At 41.1% G+C, this 17,787-nt stretch overlaps 1 protein-coding gene across 1 annotated transcript; it reads left to right on the top strand.

The window, feature by feature from the left end:
• The first annotated feature begins 3,475 nt into the window (after positions 1–3,475).
• On the top strand, positions 3,476–16,748 carry DLK1 (delta like non-canonical Notch ligand 1). The gene is made up of 5 exons (XM_040601692.1): positions 3,476–3,772; positions 4,591–4,654; positions 5,094–5,224; positions 9,970–10,111; positions 14,379–16,748. Exons 1-5 carry the CDS (start codon positions 3,703–3,705, stop codon positions 15,115–15,117), a joined length of 1,146 nt encoding a protein of 381 aa, XP_040457626.1. The 5' UTR covers positions 3,476–3,702; the 3' UTR covers positions 15,118–16,748.
• The last annotated feature ends 1,039 nt before the right edge of the window (positions 16,749–17,787 follow it).

Here is a 17,787-nt window from a genome sequence, read left to right as displayed (position 1 = left end):
CTTTGTGTCTGCGTATATCCATGGCTGATGAGATCCCTTCAAAGGATAAAGGATAAACCTCTTCACTGATAATGATGGTTTCTTATACTCACAAAGCATTGTTGCTTTACCAGGGAGATGGAGCTGCCCTGGAATTGTTATTTTTTTCTTTCTCTTTGCAATATGTATAAGGATAGCCCAAATTAATCACAGCTATTTCTCCCTCTCATGTGGGGTCTTACATATAGTTTGTATGCAATTCTTCTGTTAGCCTCAGATTTTAGCTACCAGGAGTTTGCAGAGACCTTTAGGAGCTGTTACATTGATGCTTTGCGTTTCTTGTCACTGCTGCAGATTCTGCATCTCCCAATTTCTTGCAATAATGAAATAAAAAATTGATTGAACTTCTCTCCAGCCAAAAGGCATACTAGTATATATAACCAAAAGGTTATACTAGTAGGCAAACAGGCACTTGGGAGTATGAGTACACCTAGCCAGGACAGAAGTTCAAGGATTCCTTGCTGCTTCTGGATTCTCAGACTGCAAAGTTGCTTGCATGTTGCTGACCAGAAGGTTGAACCAATGTTTCTGTGTTCAGTGTACAAAAGGAAGTTCTTACCAAGCTGAAATTCTCCATCTAAGTCTGCTTTCCCCAGTAGCTCAGTCCATGAACACATTCATTATTCCTGTCTAAGAATGCGGGTTTGTTATGTGCCATTTTCTTGGAACAAAACAAAACAAAAAAAAAAAAAAAAAACCAGCCAACAACAACAGTATCTCAGTTTCTGGATCCATGAAAACTTTTCTCTGGACTCAGTTGTTTCAGTCAGTGCCTTTGATGACCCAATGCCCCTGATTCCTGTAACAAGTTCCAAAGTAAATCTCCCAAGGTTTCCATGAAACTGTTTCCCAAGAATGATAAGTTGTTGGGAGCTCATTAGACCAGCACTCCTCAGTCTGTACTCACCGCTCAAGTACTTTTAGGTGAAGAAATCAGTATAGTCATTAATATCTTGGATGATCTTCACACACAGACAATGATTACACAAGGTGCTATACTTTCCAATTTCTAATGCAAAGACCTCAAAAAACAACAACAACAACAACAACAAAAAAGCAATAAAAAAATTAGGGTTATCCTCAGTAGAAATCACTAAGATCTGCCAGGACACAGTTACTGTAATTTTCAAGAACTATTGTGAAGACTATGGATATTTGGATCAGAGAGGTTTTGGCAGCAAACAAGCTAAGGAAAAATGATTCACAGTTTGGTTTGCTCAGGTGGAAGGACGGGAGAGAAGAGAATTAGTCTGGATTTACAGAACGCTGGGGCTTCTGTTTTGAAATTATTTTTGGATTAGTATCCGGGCAGATTCTGTTCCAACAGATTCTGGTTATGTTGGATAGACTCCACTCTATAACAAAAAGGATACTGATCTCTTGGAAATAAAATTAGTAGGTTTTGTTTAGATGACTCTTGAAGTAAGTGGAAGAAATGGGAAAATGGAGATTTGTCCTAATTTCAGCAATCCAAGAGGCACCTCTGAGACACAGAAGGGTAAAAAAATAGAGTTATTCCAAAAAAAGAGATTATTTTTGCCTAACAGGGTGTCTGTGCAAAAAATGTAAGGTCTGAAAAACATGCAAGAAAAAAGAGAGGACAAAACCTGAAGTTTACAATGGTGATTATAACATATCATGTGTAGGATTCTGAGAACAAGATTTTCCTAAGGATTTTTTCATAAAATGTCAGGTTTGGACAATGCAGCTGATATTCAGTAGTTAACTCAGAAAATAGAAGAAACGTGTCATCATATGTCAGACCATATATTTATGATGCAAATTAGAGCAGATAATTTGACAGTGATGAGTGTACAGATAAAACCTACGTATTCTACAAACTCTCTGCTTTTAAGGTCTAAAGAAAAAAGAATAAAAGGAGAAATTTTGAGGGTAGAAGTCAAAAAGATTAAAGCCTTTCTTTGACGAGTTGATCAAGCTATTGTAGGAATATCACTGAAATCATAGCACATTTGTAAGCTTTTTAACTACCCAGGTTATCTTTTGGTCAAAAAATGCAAACAAGGGTCTGACATAACAAGGCTTTTACATCAGCAAGCAGAGAATTTAAGACCTAAGGGAGGAATTAAGTAACCTTGGACCTATGACAATCTGAGTGTAAACAAATAACTAAGTATAAAAGCAAAGGGAACAGACTAACAAAGAGCTGCTGGTATTTACCCTAGGAAAAGCACAGCTTTACAGCAAGGCAGAGTGAAGGATGAAGCAGTCATCATTCCCACTCCACATTTTCACTTCTTTGGAGTCTAATTCACAATACCTCAGCAAGCCTTGATCTGGGGAGCTACAGCGAATGGTTGCTACCTTTGCAAAACACTAAGTAATGTTTCAGTAGTAAAAGGAAAGCAAGGCGAGCGGAAAAGGTGCAGAGGCAGCCTGTGCCTATAGAGTCAAGTAAGCACAGCTTACCTCAAGTACCAAAACTTTTGGAGAGCTTTCCAGAAGCAGTGTCTGCCTGTCACACCTTACTCCTAAGTGTTGCCTTTTGGTACTATATATAGGGCTACAGCTTGATATATCCACCCCTCCTTCTCTGCTCTTCCCTTTTCTATCCTTCACTTCCCCCATTCTCGCTTAAAACGAAGTCAGCATTAGTAGAAGCAAACTTTTTCAACCTAAGTGTTATCATTGTCTTCAAATACCAGTAAATGGGCTATCTGAAGCTAATGTGTGCTTCCCAGTGCGGGTATTTTCAGGCAGGTAATCTTGAATTAGCCCATTGTCATTCTAGAGGAAAAGCAGATGGCTGTAGAGTTTTCTTACCAGTTTATAGAGATTTCTAGTCACATCACATAAATGCAGATAAATTGGTAAATGAGGTCTGGCGGAAGAAAGCACTACATCAGCAAGCAGAAAACAGGTCCCTCAAGAACCCTAAAAACCAGGCATAACTTTTTTAAAAGAAGGAAACAAGGAGCAAGAAAGAATACAAAGAGTAAGAAGTAGCCAATCTATTTCCACAAAGGGCAGCTCGAAGGAAAAGTCAGACAATAAAATGCAGGATTTAAATTGCTTTGTGGTGGAAGTAACGTTTTTCTTGATCTCTTCGGTGTATGACAGACTGTTAAAGGTGGTGTGTGAGGTGTCTTAGTGTTGTGTTGGTTAGGGTTTTTTCAGCTCCTTAGCCTCGGAAACATAAAATGTTTTACTTTCCTTGCTTTTGCTGGGGTCTTTCCTGAAGAAGCTGGAGCTCTGATGTGAACGAGTACGGAGAGGGGTCTTTCGATTGCTGGAGACAAGCCCCAGATAAGCTCTTCTTGGGCAGCCGGAGTAAGTTTTAAGATCAGAGGCGCGCTTAACCCACAGGCACACCACCGCCGGGCCCCCTTTGCCCGCGCCCTCCCAGCCTGCCTGACGGTGCGGGCCGGGGCGCGCAGGGTGCGCGGCTGCTCGGGGCCGGGGCGCGCAGGGTGCGCGGCTGCGCTCGGCCGCCGGCAGCGGCGCGGTGGCCCCGTGGGCAGGTCCCCTCGCCCGCAGGCGGAGGCGGGCGGCCCTCCCCTCCGCCCGTCCCTCCTCCCGCCCGCCCCGTCGCGCCGGAGCCTCGGCGGCGCTGCGGGCGAGGGGTGCCGCCTTCCCGGCCGCCGCCACCCGGCTCGGAAGCCGCTCGCTCTCCGCCCGCCTCCCCGCGGGGTCGCCCCGGCCATGGGGCTGCGCGCCGCCGGGCTCGTCGGCTGCTGCTGCCTGCTGCCCCTCGTGCTGCCCGCAGCCCCAGGTAACGCCGGCCGGGGGGGCGGCGGGGGGCCGGGCACCCCGGCGTCGGGCAGCGGAGCGGCGAGGGGAGGCGAGTTGGGAAAGTTTTCGGAGTTTGCCGGGAAGCGGCGGCGGGGACCCGGGGCAGCAGCCTGCCCGGCCGGGGGTGCCGGGGGGCTGGGGGGGCTCCCCCTGGGCACCCGAGCCCGTGCGCGGGATGCTGGTGGCTGGTGGTGACGCTGCAGGGGAGCGCTGCTTGATGCAGATACTTGAAACAAACAAAAAATGCGACCGAGACCTCTTTGACTTACGTTATTCGTGCATGGTTTAACTATAATCGCGGTATTTTGGGTTTTTTTTTATCCGACATAGGGTCGAAATGAATTCAACGCTTTTACTGTAAGTTGTTTTAAATGGATTTTCTAAAGGTAACTAAACACTCAAGGTACCTTTGTGTTTCAAGTCGTTCTGAAAAGGTGCATTTGGAGTGGCACGTTGTGAAATGACATACAGGCATCTGTTCTGAAATGTCCCTTTTAAAGTAGTGTATAGGGATATTACACGCACTTTGAGTATGCTGAAGTGACTTTGGATTCATTTGCAATTAAGTCTTTATGCCATTTTACTTATCCTATAGCAATGCTCTGTAACATGCTCCTGATTAAGTTCTAGTTAAAATTTTATGCTGCAAAAACACGTGTTTGAAGAAAAAAAGATCAGAGCATTATGCAGCGTGGGTTCTTTTAAAACATCAGTAATGTGTATTGGACGTGTTGTGATTTATTTTTTTTTTCCCGAGTCTGATTTTTCTGGTTTGATATTATAAATCTCTTCTTCCAGGCGTGAACTGTAAAACTGGCTGCCACCCAGAGAACGGATTTTGTGAATTTCCCAGTGAATGCAGGTAAGAAGATGTCAGACAGGGCTATTAGCACAGGAATAGGTGGCTTTAATAATTCATAGTCCTGGTAAAACAGACAGACGCTGAAATGATTTGCCCTCTGAAAAAATGGAACTGTAATGAAACAGCACTCTATTAGGATGCAGAAGCTGGAATCATAGAATATAGACATCTAGGTGCCTTTTTAGTCTACTTCTTCCAATAAGAAAAGTCTTTACATTGATTAGGATTTTTTTTTTTTCCCACTGAATGAAAGTTTTCTTCACATAAACCGCTGCTGGTATCCCAGAAGCAGCAATGGTATCTTTTTGTTTAAATGTGCTGCACAATCCAATTTTATATTCCGAAACTTTCTTTATTGCACCTCAAAAAGGGGAACATCCTTGTACTTATGTTTATTAAAAATAAACTATGCCACTATCTTGTCTTTTATCTCTTTCAGGTGTCAACCCGGTTGGCAGGGTGCTCTTTGTAACCAGTGTGTTCCTTTCCCGGGGTGTCTGCACGGCAGCTGTGCCAAGCCCTGGCAGTGCATCTGTGAGGAGGGCTGGGTTGGCAGCCTCTGTGACACAGGTTTGCACATCCTTCCCTGTCCTTGAGCAAGTGAGGTGAAACAGCCCCATCTGGTGCTGGAAACATGCAAAAGGCCTTCTGGGAAACTCATTTTAAAAGATTGAATGTTAGTGCCAGGTAATAAGGGGATTCTGGGCAGCAGCACATAAACCCGGAACTTTTATAATGATTTAGACAGAAGCGCTCAGTGTCTTTTGTAAGTGGGCATATGTTTGAGCAAAGCGTAAGCTCATCATTCTATTTTAAACATTGATTATGGTGGACAAGGCCAACAAGTAACTGCTCCCTCGTCATATAAGCCCTTTCTATAAAAATACAAGTTGTCTAATATATATATAAAAAATTGAAATATTTATCTAGCACATTTTATATATATATATATATATATATATATACACACACACTACTTTCCTAATACTTCTTGAAAGGAAAACATTGTGCTTTTGTCTTCCTTTGCTTAACCCGGTGATGATTCAGTGGAGTAGCATTAGTATGACTGAGAAGGTCTGCCTGGACAGGCTGCCGCTTCCCGCTGGGCTCTGGGGGGTAAGCACAGCTCTTGCGTGCACTCAGTCACCCTTTGCCAGTCAGAATGAGCCAGCCTAGCGTAAGCAAGCTGAAGAACTGGCCTTTGCTGAGCTGGTTTATTTTGGCTGACACAGGCAAATGTTCAGCCAGAGATCTGAGGGGGCTGAAACCACACCAGCATCCAGGGGCATGCACCTGTTCAGCTCATGTAGCTGCATCTGGAAGAGGACAGGTGTGCAGGGCCTCATGCTCTTTGCATGTCTTTCAGGCTTTTGTTGTTATACAGCTTATAATTTATAGAGCATGCCTGTGTTCTGCCAGTGCATACCTAAGAGCTGTAATTAATGATGACACAGTTTGAGCCAGATAAAATTTTCAAGATGACTAAAAGACTCAGAAGATTTCAGGTAGGTCACATCCTTGCAGTGACATGGTCCTTGGTGCAAGGTACTCAGGTACTCATATAGCTTCTCATCAGGTTTTGCAGCCCATACCCATGAACTGAACACATAAGCATAGACCGGCTTCTTAGTTTAAAGCTGGTCCTGGTATGTTTGCAGGAGCTGCGGTAGCAATGGTGCAGTTGTGACTAAGCTCTTAGAGGTGGTGTTCTGGGCACCTTTCACAAATGTGTTTGTACCTGAGACAGACACCTAGATTCTCATTACAATTGGTGAGGAGGAACGGGTCCCTCTGTCTGTGATCTACAATCGTAGGTTTCTAAAACTAGACAGAACAACCCCCCACGGCCACCTGAGGAGGCTCAGTTCTATTGCTTGTTGATGACTCCAAAGAACCAAATTTTTAATGGTACCATCTTCATATCTAAAGATTCCTGTAAATTAATATTAAGGTTTTCAAGCTGGGCATACTTATAAAAGCTGTAAGCGCCTAGCTGAATTTCTGATTACTAATATATCTTTGCAGTTCTGAGCCTTGCAATGTTTCCCTCTTGCAACTGGCTCCCAGGATGCAAAACAATGCTTTGGAAATGGTACCCATATCTTTACAGAAAAGTATTTATTTTAATATATACTCGTTAAGAAAGTTCTATAATACAAAAAAGGTATCCTTTGTTGCTACAAATTGTTATCCTGACCCAATAAAGCAGTGAAACCACAAATGGGTTAATAGGTCAGCCATTGATCTCAGCATCCTGTGCCAAAAAATTGGTGTCAGTTTCCTGGCTGTATAAAGTCATTATAGGCTGCTATAACTCATTAACAGGTACCCTAAATGAAACTTGATCAAATTTCAAAAAAAGAAGGCTTTTGAAGCTTCCTACCCTTTGGGGGATCACTGGCATATACACATAACTTTTAAAAATATTGAAATATAGATGCATCAGTTTCTTACTATGAAGTACCAGACTCCTTGCCTCTCTCTTCTAATACTGAACTTTTGTGTACGATGAGAGCAGGCCACCATTGTTATATTTTCCACATGCATATGATATTAAGTGCTATTTGTTTAGCTACTGGAGACAATTTTTAGCTTCAGGTGTGTAATGAAATAAGGCATGTTAGAAAGCTACATGTGCATTGTTACTGCAGAAGTTGACAAAGGATCAGGAGTAATGCAGTTTTGGTATTCTCTTGAAATTCTTCCTTTTTGCTGCTATAGAAAGTTTAATGTTTGCCAGGTAATTTCTGGCATAGACACTGTTTTAATGTTGCCAGCTACACAACTCATAAGAATGACAAAACCTGGAATGAAAAACTGTGGGAATGTCTGAAGTTCTGCAAACAGCTGAAATATTTGTAAAATACAGACAAAGTCTCAGCAGCTTATCTGCTTGCTAAGCATGGGAGGAAAACACGATGATTTGGGCTGGTGGTGTATCTCTTTCTGTTTTCTAGAAAAGTTAGTGTACGGTCTCCTTGGCTGGGATCATGGAAGTTCCTTTCTGGAGTAGTTTTAGATCATCAAGTGGTTTGCTAATGCCTCTGCATAGCTGTTGCTTTTACTGTGGGCAGCCTGGTTCTCAGTTCAGGTCAAAAATGACATTCCCAGTAATTTAGAAGCATGCAGATTATAGGTTGGGCTTGATCCACTGTAACACATAGGGCAGGATCAGTGGTATCATTTACGACTATTATTGCAGCCACATGGACAGACTTAAAAGAAAGATATCTCTGAATTGATGTTAGTGTTAATGCTGCTGGTTAACCTCTTTGCAATGGAGTGCACCAACCTGCCTAACTGAATACCGTGGCATCTTCTCTACATTCTACAAGCCTGTAGAAACTCAGCCTTGAGATTTGGTGTATGGACACCTGGAACCCGGCTGCACAGCACAGTCTCCCTCTGCAGCCAACATACACTTCACAGTACAGGAATCACATCAAACACTGAACATAACAAAGGAAAACCAACTCAGTCAATTTATTTCCAGGAAAAAAATGACAACCCAGTCAGAGTATATGATCAATGTTGCTAAATTTGAGATCAGTCATCTCTGCCATCGTGTCATCTCTGGCTGTGCCTGCACAGTTGTGTTAATGGGCCCCTGATCTCCCACATGAATCATAGCCCCAGTTTGGCTAAAAAGCCAACAAGTAGCGTGAGCTCAGAATATGCTGTGCTACATGCCACTTGACTCCTTTGTCAAGGACATGTTGGTAAGTTGTCATCAGAGTATAGGTGGAGCCTCAAAATGCCCATGCCAGGCATGCATGAGGCAGGGTTTAGAAATTCTGCTGTGACATAAACTACTGGCTGTTCCTGCCTTGTAAAAACACTCAGTGATTGCTTCATCTACTGCAACATGGCAAGGTAGTTTTATGCAAATATTAATGAATTTATTGGTAGTGTGATTGCAGCCATTCATAATACTTGTGTAAATGTTCTATATATTTTTTTTTAATTCTCAAAATCATTTATCACTTGAAGTGGGTAAATCACTTGGTTGTTGGCCTTTTGAGTGGTAAACTAGAGAAAACTAGAGAAAATAGATATTTGAGGCTATTTATGTATTATGTTCTAAAAGGACATGTTCCAGCAAGCTTTTAAGTTGTGTTTTAAAATTATATCCCTGACATAAATTACTGACAGTAATGTATGTGTGCATATATCCATATATATATCTCCATATATATATATATATACATATATATATTTCAGAGTTTCCTTGTTCCTGCATCAGAATTTGTGCTTTATTAGTTGCCTTCAAAGCCTGTGAAAATAGGTGGCAAACAACACTGTTCCAAAAACCATTCAAGGTTATTTTGGTCCCTGTGCAAATTGGAGCTTACACTCAAAGTGCATGCAAAGAGGTTGTTTTGCGATGTAAACAGGCTAATGCATAAAAAGACAGAGCTTCTTATCCAGGGAAGATCATATTTGAAAGCTAAGGCTGTTGAAATGTTTTGCTGTGGTTAAAATTTTGCAGTACCTAATGATATCATCTAAATTTCATGTTATGTTGTGGGAAGTAAAACATAAATGCCCTTAAATCCCTTTTCATCTTCTTAGAAAGTGTACGTGGGCACATGTGTGTGCGAGGCATCAGATAACCTCCAGTCAGCACTTCTCTGCAGCTGCTCCATTAGCTGGCTAAAATGTGCACTTGTTTGTTTATTCATTTTTAATTATTTAAAAAATTAAATAATCATTTGAGTGGGAAGTGGCTCAGCCAGGAAATTGTAAAGAAAATGAGATGTGTGACTTTGGGTCCAGACATCATACAGCTCTCTCTTCTGGTACAGTTCTGTAAGGGTTGGAGGCAGCCCAGCCAAAAGATGAAATTTTAAGAGATTTTTTTGTAACTTGCTGATTTCTGTTATTATGAAGTGTTTGTTCATAGCACATAATGATAGGCCCTGGGCAGGGAGCGGGGAGAATTCCCAGTTCCTGATTGCTTTATCAGAATTCTGCTCACGGAGAAGTCAAGGTTGTAAAAGGACGACTAGACTATGTAGGAGTTCTTTGTCCCATACTCATATTTTATTGATAATATTACTTATTTACAGACTGGAACAATTCAAACATATTTTACAAGTGAGAGCTAAGAAGAGAAAAACAAGCTGAAAGTGCTTGCAATAGCTGAACAGTCCATTAAAACTCCATTTTAACAGAGGGAAGACTAAATAACAATTTCTAAAATGCAGGATGAAGGACCATTAAAGCTGTATTTTTTTATTTGAAGTATTATATACTGCTTGTTGACTCTCATTAGATTAATTAAGCATTGATTTTTATATATATTTTTAAAACAGATATTCACCCATGTTCTGCAAAGCCCTGCACCAATAACTCAACGTGCATAGAGACTGGCGATGGAGGATATATTTGTCTGTGTGCCCAGGGATTTACAGGAAAAAACTGCCATCTCAAAAAAGGACCCTGCATTATTAATGGGTAAATATTGATTTCTGGCATGAGTTTTAAGTCCACGTTCCTACTGACTATTATACAGAATTGTTTGCTAAGCTAAAGTATCTCTGTGCTAAAATATATAAAGCTTCTCCTAGTTGTTGGTATTTTTATCAGACTTTACAAATCTGATCTGCTTGTATTGTAGAGCTTTACAGATTATCAGCTTGAGTTTGTGTGCAAAATTTGATATTAAAAGTGCTAATTTGCACATTTTGTTGTGATACATTTATGCCTTCCCATGATTTTTGTAAACAAACTTAAAGTAACCTCCCGTCCTGTGTTCTCTAGTGAGAGATAACTGCATATACAAACCATATACAGGAATAAGAACAGTAGCCAACGCACAAGCTGTCTGCACAAAAACATCTAGTCCACCAGCTTGTCATTTTTCTTAACTGACATATAATGGTATGTCCGGAGTCTACTGAAGGAGATAATCTCCCTTCTACCAGAACAGTGTGTGGGAGGCCATTGTTCTCCATTCTCTATGTGGGACATCAGGAACAGCGTTGCCAGTAGGTTGAAGGATGCAATCCTCCCCCTCTGCTCAGCCCTGGTGAGACACATCTGGAGTGCTGGGTCCAGTTTTGGGCTCCCCAGTGCTGGAGTGAGTCCAGCAAAGAGTCGTGATGATGATTAAGGGATGGGAACATCTCTCCTATAAGGAGAGGCTGAGAGCTGGGTTGTTTAGCCTGGAGAAGTGCAAGCTCTGGGGGAACTTATCCGTATGTATAAATACCTGACAGAAAGAAGTGAAAAAGGCAGAGCCAGACTTTTCTTAGAGGTGCCCAGTGAAAGTGCAAGAGGCAGTGGCCCCAGACAGAAAAATTTTCACTGGTAGATCTCCATGAAAAAAGGATGGTTTTTCACAGTTAAAGAAAATGTGCACTGGTGTTTTTGTGAAATCTAGAAGCATCTGCTGCCTTCTAGCTCATCAAGGATCTGATCCCATAAGCATACAGAACACCTTTCTGGTGGATACAAGCTTGGTAGAACTTATCACCTTAAAATCACATTTTTCTTTTTGGAGGTTGTCTTCTCTCTCTCTACCTCCATACCGGTACCCTCTGGTTCTCTTTTTGCTTGGCGATAGATAATTATGACTATTCAGATCTACCTTATGCCTAAATCTTCCTGAAGACTTGTACGCTCTTGTTTAAGGAGCATTAACAACTCTCACTGTCTCTGGCAAGAATTGCCATTCTTACAATTTCACGTTAGTGGATTTTTTTTGCCATTGCTTTTAACTGGGGGATAGTCACACAGTCCTGTCTGGGTTTGCTTTCAGCCTCTAAGATAACTGCTCTGATTTGTCTATTCCTCTTCACTGAAAATGAAGGAGTTTAAGTTCCCTGCAAGTCCCTTGAATCACATCCAAACTACTTGCCTAACATGGGGAGCATGAATAGCTTGCTTTCTGTACTTTCATCTGTAGAGCAAATATTTCAGTAATTTAATGCAGACATATATTAACTAACCCAAAGAACAGGTGAGGTACAGCATCAGTGAAATAACAGATTAGTTCCATGAACTTCATTAAAACTTCATGGTTTTAAATTGCTGGAACTACATTTTTGTGATGGTACTCTGTGTTTGAACCAAATGCTTATGAGCTAGCCTGGAAAGCATGAACAATTTTTCTTAATGAAGCAACATACTTAGAACAGCAACTCTTTTCCTCTAGGAAGCTGTGTCTTTTTCAGAAAAATAAGCAGTAGGCTCGTGCTTTTAGTTCAAAATAACAACTTTTCTCAGCATAAGCACTCCATGTCTGCTAATACTTCACAGTCTACCAGAGAGTGCACCTCACATCCTGGAAAAAGACTTCATTGTATGATGTCATCTCACTCACATCTCACCTCCTCTCAGTTCACCTCAGCGGTGATGTTAACAATGTTGATACCACTAAGCATTGCCACTGGCTCCTTAGTTTAATATTTACAGAACCAAGACAACTCACAAAGTGTTTGTTCTAGCCTGTTTACAAAATCAGGCAGTTGTATCTACGTTAGTGATATCTGTGTGATGTTTTGAAGTTCTGCTCTGAAGCAGAGCAGCGAGTGGTACTTTCTAAAATGAAAGCAGAGTGTTTGGAAAGCAAAGTGGTACAGCCATGTTTCCACAACCAGCCCTTCGTGTACCATACCTTGCTGAACATATGATGAATGCCAAAAATGCAAAGTAACTAAAAAAGAATCTATTCAAGGAGATTGATATGCATAATTTATTTAAACATATTATAATGAGGAAAATGCAACTCAGTGTTAGAAATGAAATTTTCAAAATTCTGCATATTTCTCCTTATTTTTTATTGAAATTATTTACATTTCTGGAAGGTTCAGAAAAATCTTTACACTTTAAGTCTCCAGCAATTTCTTCCTATTTTCCTGGAAAGAACTGTAATTCAACCCAGCCATGAGGGTTCAAACTTCTATGCATTGCCATATCTGAAACGGCTTGTCAGATTTTCCATGGGACCTATAAGGCTAATAGAGGGTACTAGACTCTCCAAGAATGCCATAACCACTCATTTACTCGAGGACTGTAGAACAACAACCTCCATATTTTGCTTAAAGCTGACACGGTGGCTAGTGATTGTGATAAAATTCCTTGTTGGCATGATCACTTCAAGTTGTCACCAAAAACTGCTATGTTGAAGTCCAGGGACAACCACACCTTTAGCTTTCCTGATACTGCTTCCAGACTTCCAATTTGTTCTTTCACTAGTTTGTTTTTTGGTTTTTTGTTTTTTTCCCAGCCAGCATCTATAGTGAAGGGCAATATAGGAAAACAGAGCAATTTATGTGAAAGCAGCAAAAAATAGGCAGATGATTCCTCTACCATGATATTCAGGCTCTCGTGAGTGAGAGTGGCCACCAAGTGTTTCAGTCCCCAGTAAAGCCAGATGTGCAGCAGTGTCTACCATAACTACTCCCAGAACAATGGCTTGGCATTTGAGAAACTCAGCCTTATCCTAACCGGTGGTCAGGGACCATTTGTAGTCAGAAGCTTATAACTCTTTCACAGTCATCTCACTCAGATCTTTTAAATCTCTGTGTCCCACCACGGAAATGGCCAAATGCTACTGACCACTGCATACGTGAAACGTCAGCATTCATGAAACTCTGATGTCCGTTACCCCTGGAACTTTCCCCTGGAGATGTAACACTTACTTGGCCTTTTCAACTATGCACTGGGACTATGTGGTATGTCTTCAGAGATTTATAAGCATTAGGAAAAGTGTTGTTGTCAGAGAGGCTTGTTGGAAGCTTTGCCAAGTGTCACTGATTTTTAGAAAGTAAGTTTTAAAAGCTTTGTTCAAATATGAAGAACTGCCATGAAAGTGGATTTTATCTGTGACCCTGTGACCTAGGGTCCCTTTTCTGCCAACAGGGCCAGCTAAAGGGCCAAGTCTACATTGCACAGTTCCCATGAATGTGCAGGTTAATGCCCTTCTGTCAGTGGGTGGCCCGATCTTTTGACCTTACACTCCATAAGGCACAGTTACATTAGAAAGGTAAAAAGAGGTGTCCCAGTGAATTTACATCACTTAAAACATAGCACCAGGCTATTAATTACTAATTTCTTAAAGGGTCTGCAGAAGTGCTTGGTTTCGTATGGTGCCATACTCACATTGCAGCTGTCTTTGCCAAGGCTGAAATTATCCCGTTTATATTTTTTATTATATTCATCAAAAATTTTGGCTGAACAGAAACTTGCAGGAAAGTATCTGTTTGCTTCTAAATTTTTTGTGTTGTGGAGCACTGAAGAGGTAGAATAAAAACAATCAGCTTTATATCTAGCTGCTATGGCAGTGTTTTGCTTTGCCAATACAACACATAAATTATCTTGTGAGTAATCAGGTGGAAAAGGAAGCAATACCGCTAGTGTCTTTGTTCAGTCTTGTCTGAACGGTTGCTCAGCTAAATAGCTCTAAGCATATGAAAACACTGCACAGCTTAATTTTAATAAATATTTGAAATAATTTAAAATCCCTTCACAGCTCTTCACATTGAATTTAAATACTGGTGTACTAATCCTGCCCGAAGGGTCAGCAGAAGATACAATCTGTATTGCGAAGCTGTTGAACAAACTCATTCTTGATTCAACTTCATTGACTTCAGTGGATTTGCATTTGGAATTGGCTGTTCTAAAGAAAACCAGCTTCTTTTATTATATAAAGTGTTTCCTAATAGCTTCTTTCATTGGACTTAATTCATTTCTGTCTATGTGTCTATTTCTATTCTAGCTCTCCCTGCCAGAATGGAGGAACGTGCATTGATGACAATGGTTTTGCACCCCATGCTTCCTGTCTGTGCCCTTCTGGTTTTGCCGGCAACTTCTGCGAATTAGATAGAGATGACTGTGAATCCAACCCGTGTGAAAATGGAGGAACATGTACAGATACTGGTGTGGGTTTCAGCTGTTTTTGTCCCCATGGCTATACAGGAAAGCTCTGCAGCAGCCGTGTCATATTCTGTGCAAGCGGCCCATGTGAGAATGGAGGGACATGCAGTGAACATCCCCAGGAAGGATTCAAATGCACCTGTAAACCAGAATTCGTTGGTATGACCTGTGAACATCCCAGCAAAAACACAAGTCTTTCTGGAGTGAGTATGGAGGCAAAGCACAGGCAGAATTACAACCCACCCTCAAAAGCTCAGCACAGATCAGTACATCAACAAGAAATCCTGAAAATAACAGTGAAAGAAACAATCCAAAATGCAGATCCCTTGCTGAGCAGAAGTCAGGTGATATGTTTTGTTATACTGGGCTTGCTTACGTGTTGTGTTGTCTTGGGTACAACCGGGATTGTGTTTTTTTCAAAATGTGAGATGTGGCTTGCTAATGCCAAATACAGTCATCTCCTACGCAAGAAAAAGAACTTTTTTCTGAAATCTAACAATGGGGAAAATCTCTCAGTTAATATTATCTTCCCAGAGAAGATCAAATTGACTAATTACACTAAGAACTACACTGCCATCTAGGCCCTTGAAAGCCGAGCAGCAACTTGCAACTTTTCATAGCAATATGTAAAATAGATTGAATTTATTGCCTGTGATTAGCGTCAATATTTGTGGGCACATTTCCAGTAGCTTGTGCTGAGTGATAATGAAGACATATAAGGTATCTATATTGCTAAGGATTTTTTCATTTCCCAAAACAAAAGGAAAAAAAAAAAAAAAAAAGATTAAAGAGCAGGGAATGTTAACTATTTCTTTTCAAGGCAGCTATTTTTTGTAAAATAAAAAGTAATTTACTACTGGAACTGTATTGCAGCTTTCTTGTCTTGTGCACGGTTTATTTGGCAAATACGGTACCTGTAAATTACTCAGTAACGCTTTTTTAAAATAAACAGCAGTTAAGGGCTATACTGGTTTATTTATTCATTTGTACATGTTGTGCTACAGCAAAGTCCACAAGTGTCCCTTAATTCTTCTGCTGTGTGTGATAAAGGCTTCAGATATTGTTATCAACAGGAGCAAATTCACACAAATGGCTCACCTATACAGTCAGTTTTGCTATTTTTACATGCTTATAAAAGAGATTACTCCTTCTATAGAAACTTATAGGTCTTTGTTATATTAATTTCAGGTTAAAGGTCTCTTGCTTGCAATACTGTCTCCATAAATCATGTCATTTATCTATTTTAAAATGTTAAAAAGGTGTTCAATGTCTTCAGACATACTTTCTGCTTAGAGACCTAATAGAGATGTAAAGGATCCAATTCTGACTTTTCTATAACTGTTCCTCAAAGGACTCTGCTGAGAGAAGTAGCCTTCACTCCTGTGTCATAGGGAGAAATGAAAAGACAACATGTCACCTGAAAGAGGACAGCTGCTTTTAATTCTTCATTTCTGCTTTTTTCCTGTCATATTTCAAGGAGAGGGCAAGATCTTCAGGAATCAAAAGCAGCACTGGCAGACAGGCAAAGGCTCAGGAAAGCCACAAAATGTTAGGAGCCTGAAGGCAATTATAGGTGTTAACATCCCTGAGGAGCCTCACCTGGGACCATCACCCATGCCCTGCCCACAGGCCCATTTCAAGGGCAGCCCAGGGCTACTGGTCCTGCTAGGAGCTATGCTGTAGGTGCACTGGTCTTCACTGCTGCCTGCTGGATGGAGCTCAGCCCTGTCCTGCAGGTAGCCTGTCTGTTGGGTGATGGACCCTCTGGACCTGTACTCCAGCCCTTTCTCCTTTTGCTCCTGACTGGAGCCCATAGATGGACTCTGGACCTGGTTCATCACTTGCTGTGCCTGGGACTGTCGATGGGCCCCGTTACCAGCACCAGCCCTGGCAATGTGTTAGCTCCTGTGTGACTGTGCTGCTGGGGAGGGTATGTCCCACCCTGGGGCACGACCCTCTTGGGTCCCTCAGCATCGTTTCCTTACTGGGCAGCCTGCCCATGGCTACTCCTTTAAAAAACAAACAAACAAAAAAAACAAACAACAAACCCAAATCACTTTCAACCACAGTGCCTAAAGATGTCCTCAGCTGCCCTTAAGTAACAATTTACTTCCTCAGCCACCCCAGATGGGAACATTTAGCAGCTCCTTCTAAGCTCTCTGGTAACTGTGCTATCCCCAAATCCATTAACAGCTGCTTAAATTTAAGAGGAGGAGAAAAAAAAGCCTTAAAGCATATATGGGTCATCACCCTAGGGTATCTCTGTTGATGTCTCAGTTGTTATAAGTATAATAGCAAGTTTGCTGTATTGCTGATAATATTTGCACATATCATAGCACTACAATGTAGTGCAATGGTTAGAGCTAATAGAAAAAATGGTGTGGAGATACTACTGTGGAAAGTGTTGACTTCCAGATGATGGGATGAAAATTTTAAAGGAAGCAGATGCTCCCTCTCAAAGCTCTTGTTGAGAAGACAAATATTCATCTAACCCAGCAACTTTTCAACCAGTCTTAGTGAAGAAGACTAACTTCGAAATCCAGATGAAGGTAAGCAGTGATAAATTTGAAGCCATGAAATATGAGCCACAGGAGTTTACACATTTCTTTTAAAACAACAGATTTAAAATAAGTAATCCAGTATTTTACGTTTTAATGTGATCTAGTCTGTGATTCGAAGTATGTTAGGCTCAAATTGGAAATAATCAGAACCACTGAATAGCTTGTAGCTTTGATTCAAACCCAGTGGCAACAGCAGGTACCCACTAGGAATTGGTGGTTAAATTCCAGACTCAGCTGTGTACCTTCCCTCTCTCTTTGGGCAGAGGGTCCCTCAGAGCCAGAGCAAGGCTTTGAGTAAGAAAGCTTGTGTATAAATTATAAATTACAAAATCCAGGTAATTATAATTCAATTCTATAAACTGTTGCATGATTTTTTTGCTGTGGTGACCTGGTTGGCATCTTCTCCATCATAGTATATTTCTTTATATGTAGACAGGAGAGCCTCTTTGAAGAGAAGATCATTAGCTCAGCATGTTAAAAACCACAGATTTCAGTTCCCAGTATTCTTCCTGTCATTGGTGGTGTCAGTGAACAGTATTGAAGGCTGCTGTTGTCCTGTTATACTCTCCAAAGGGAAAAAGTGTTTTCTTAAACATGAAAGGCTGGAAAAAAATAATAGCTGTCTTTAGCTTCTCTGTTCCAGAAAAAATTAAACATACATATGGGAGTTTCTCATACCTGTGCTGTTAG

The sequence above is a fragment of the Falco naumanni genome, chromosome 7, assembly GCF_017639655.2.
Source record: "Falco naumanni isolate bFalNau1 chromosome 7, bFalNau1.pat, whole genome shotgun sequence".
Lineage (NCBI taxonomy): Eukaryota > Metazoa > Chordata > Aves > Falconiformes > Falconidae > Falco > Falco naumanni.
Note: the sequence above shows the minus strand (reverse complement) of the source record. Positions and strands in the feature narration are given on the sequence as shown.

Coding starts and splice junctions, on each gene's coding strand:
- DLK1 (XM_040601692.1), top strand. CDS start 3,703: ATGGGGCTGCGCGCCGCCGGGCTCGTCGGCTGCTGCTGCCTGCTGCCC. Junction 5,225..9,969: donor TGGCAGCCTCTGTGACACAG/GTTTGCACATCC, acceptor TTTTTAAAACAG/ATATTCACCCATGTTCTGCA. Junction 10,112..14,378: donor GGACCCTGCATTATTAATGG/GTAAATATTGAT, acceptor TTTCTATTCTAG/CTCTCCCTGCCAGAATGGAG.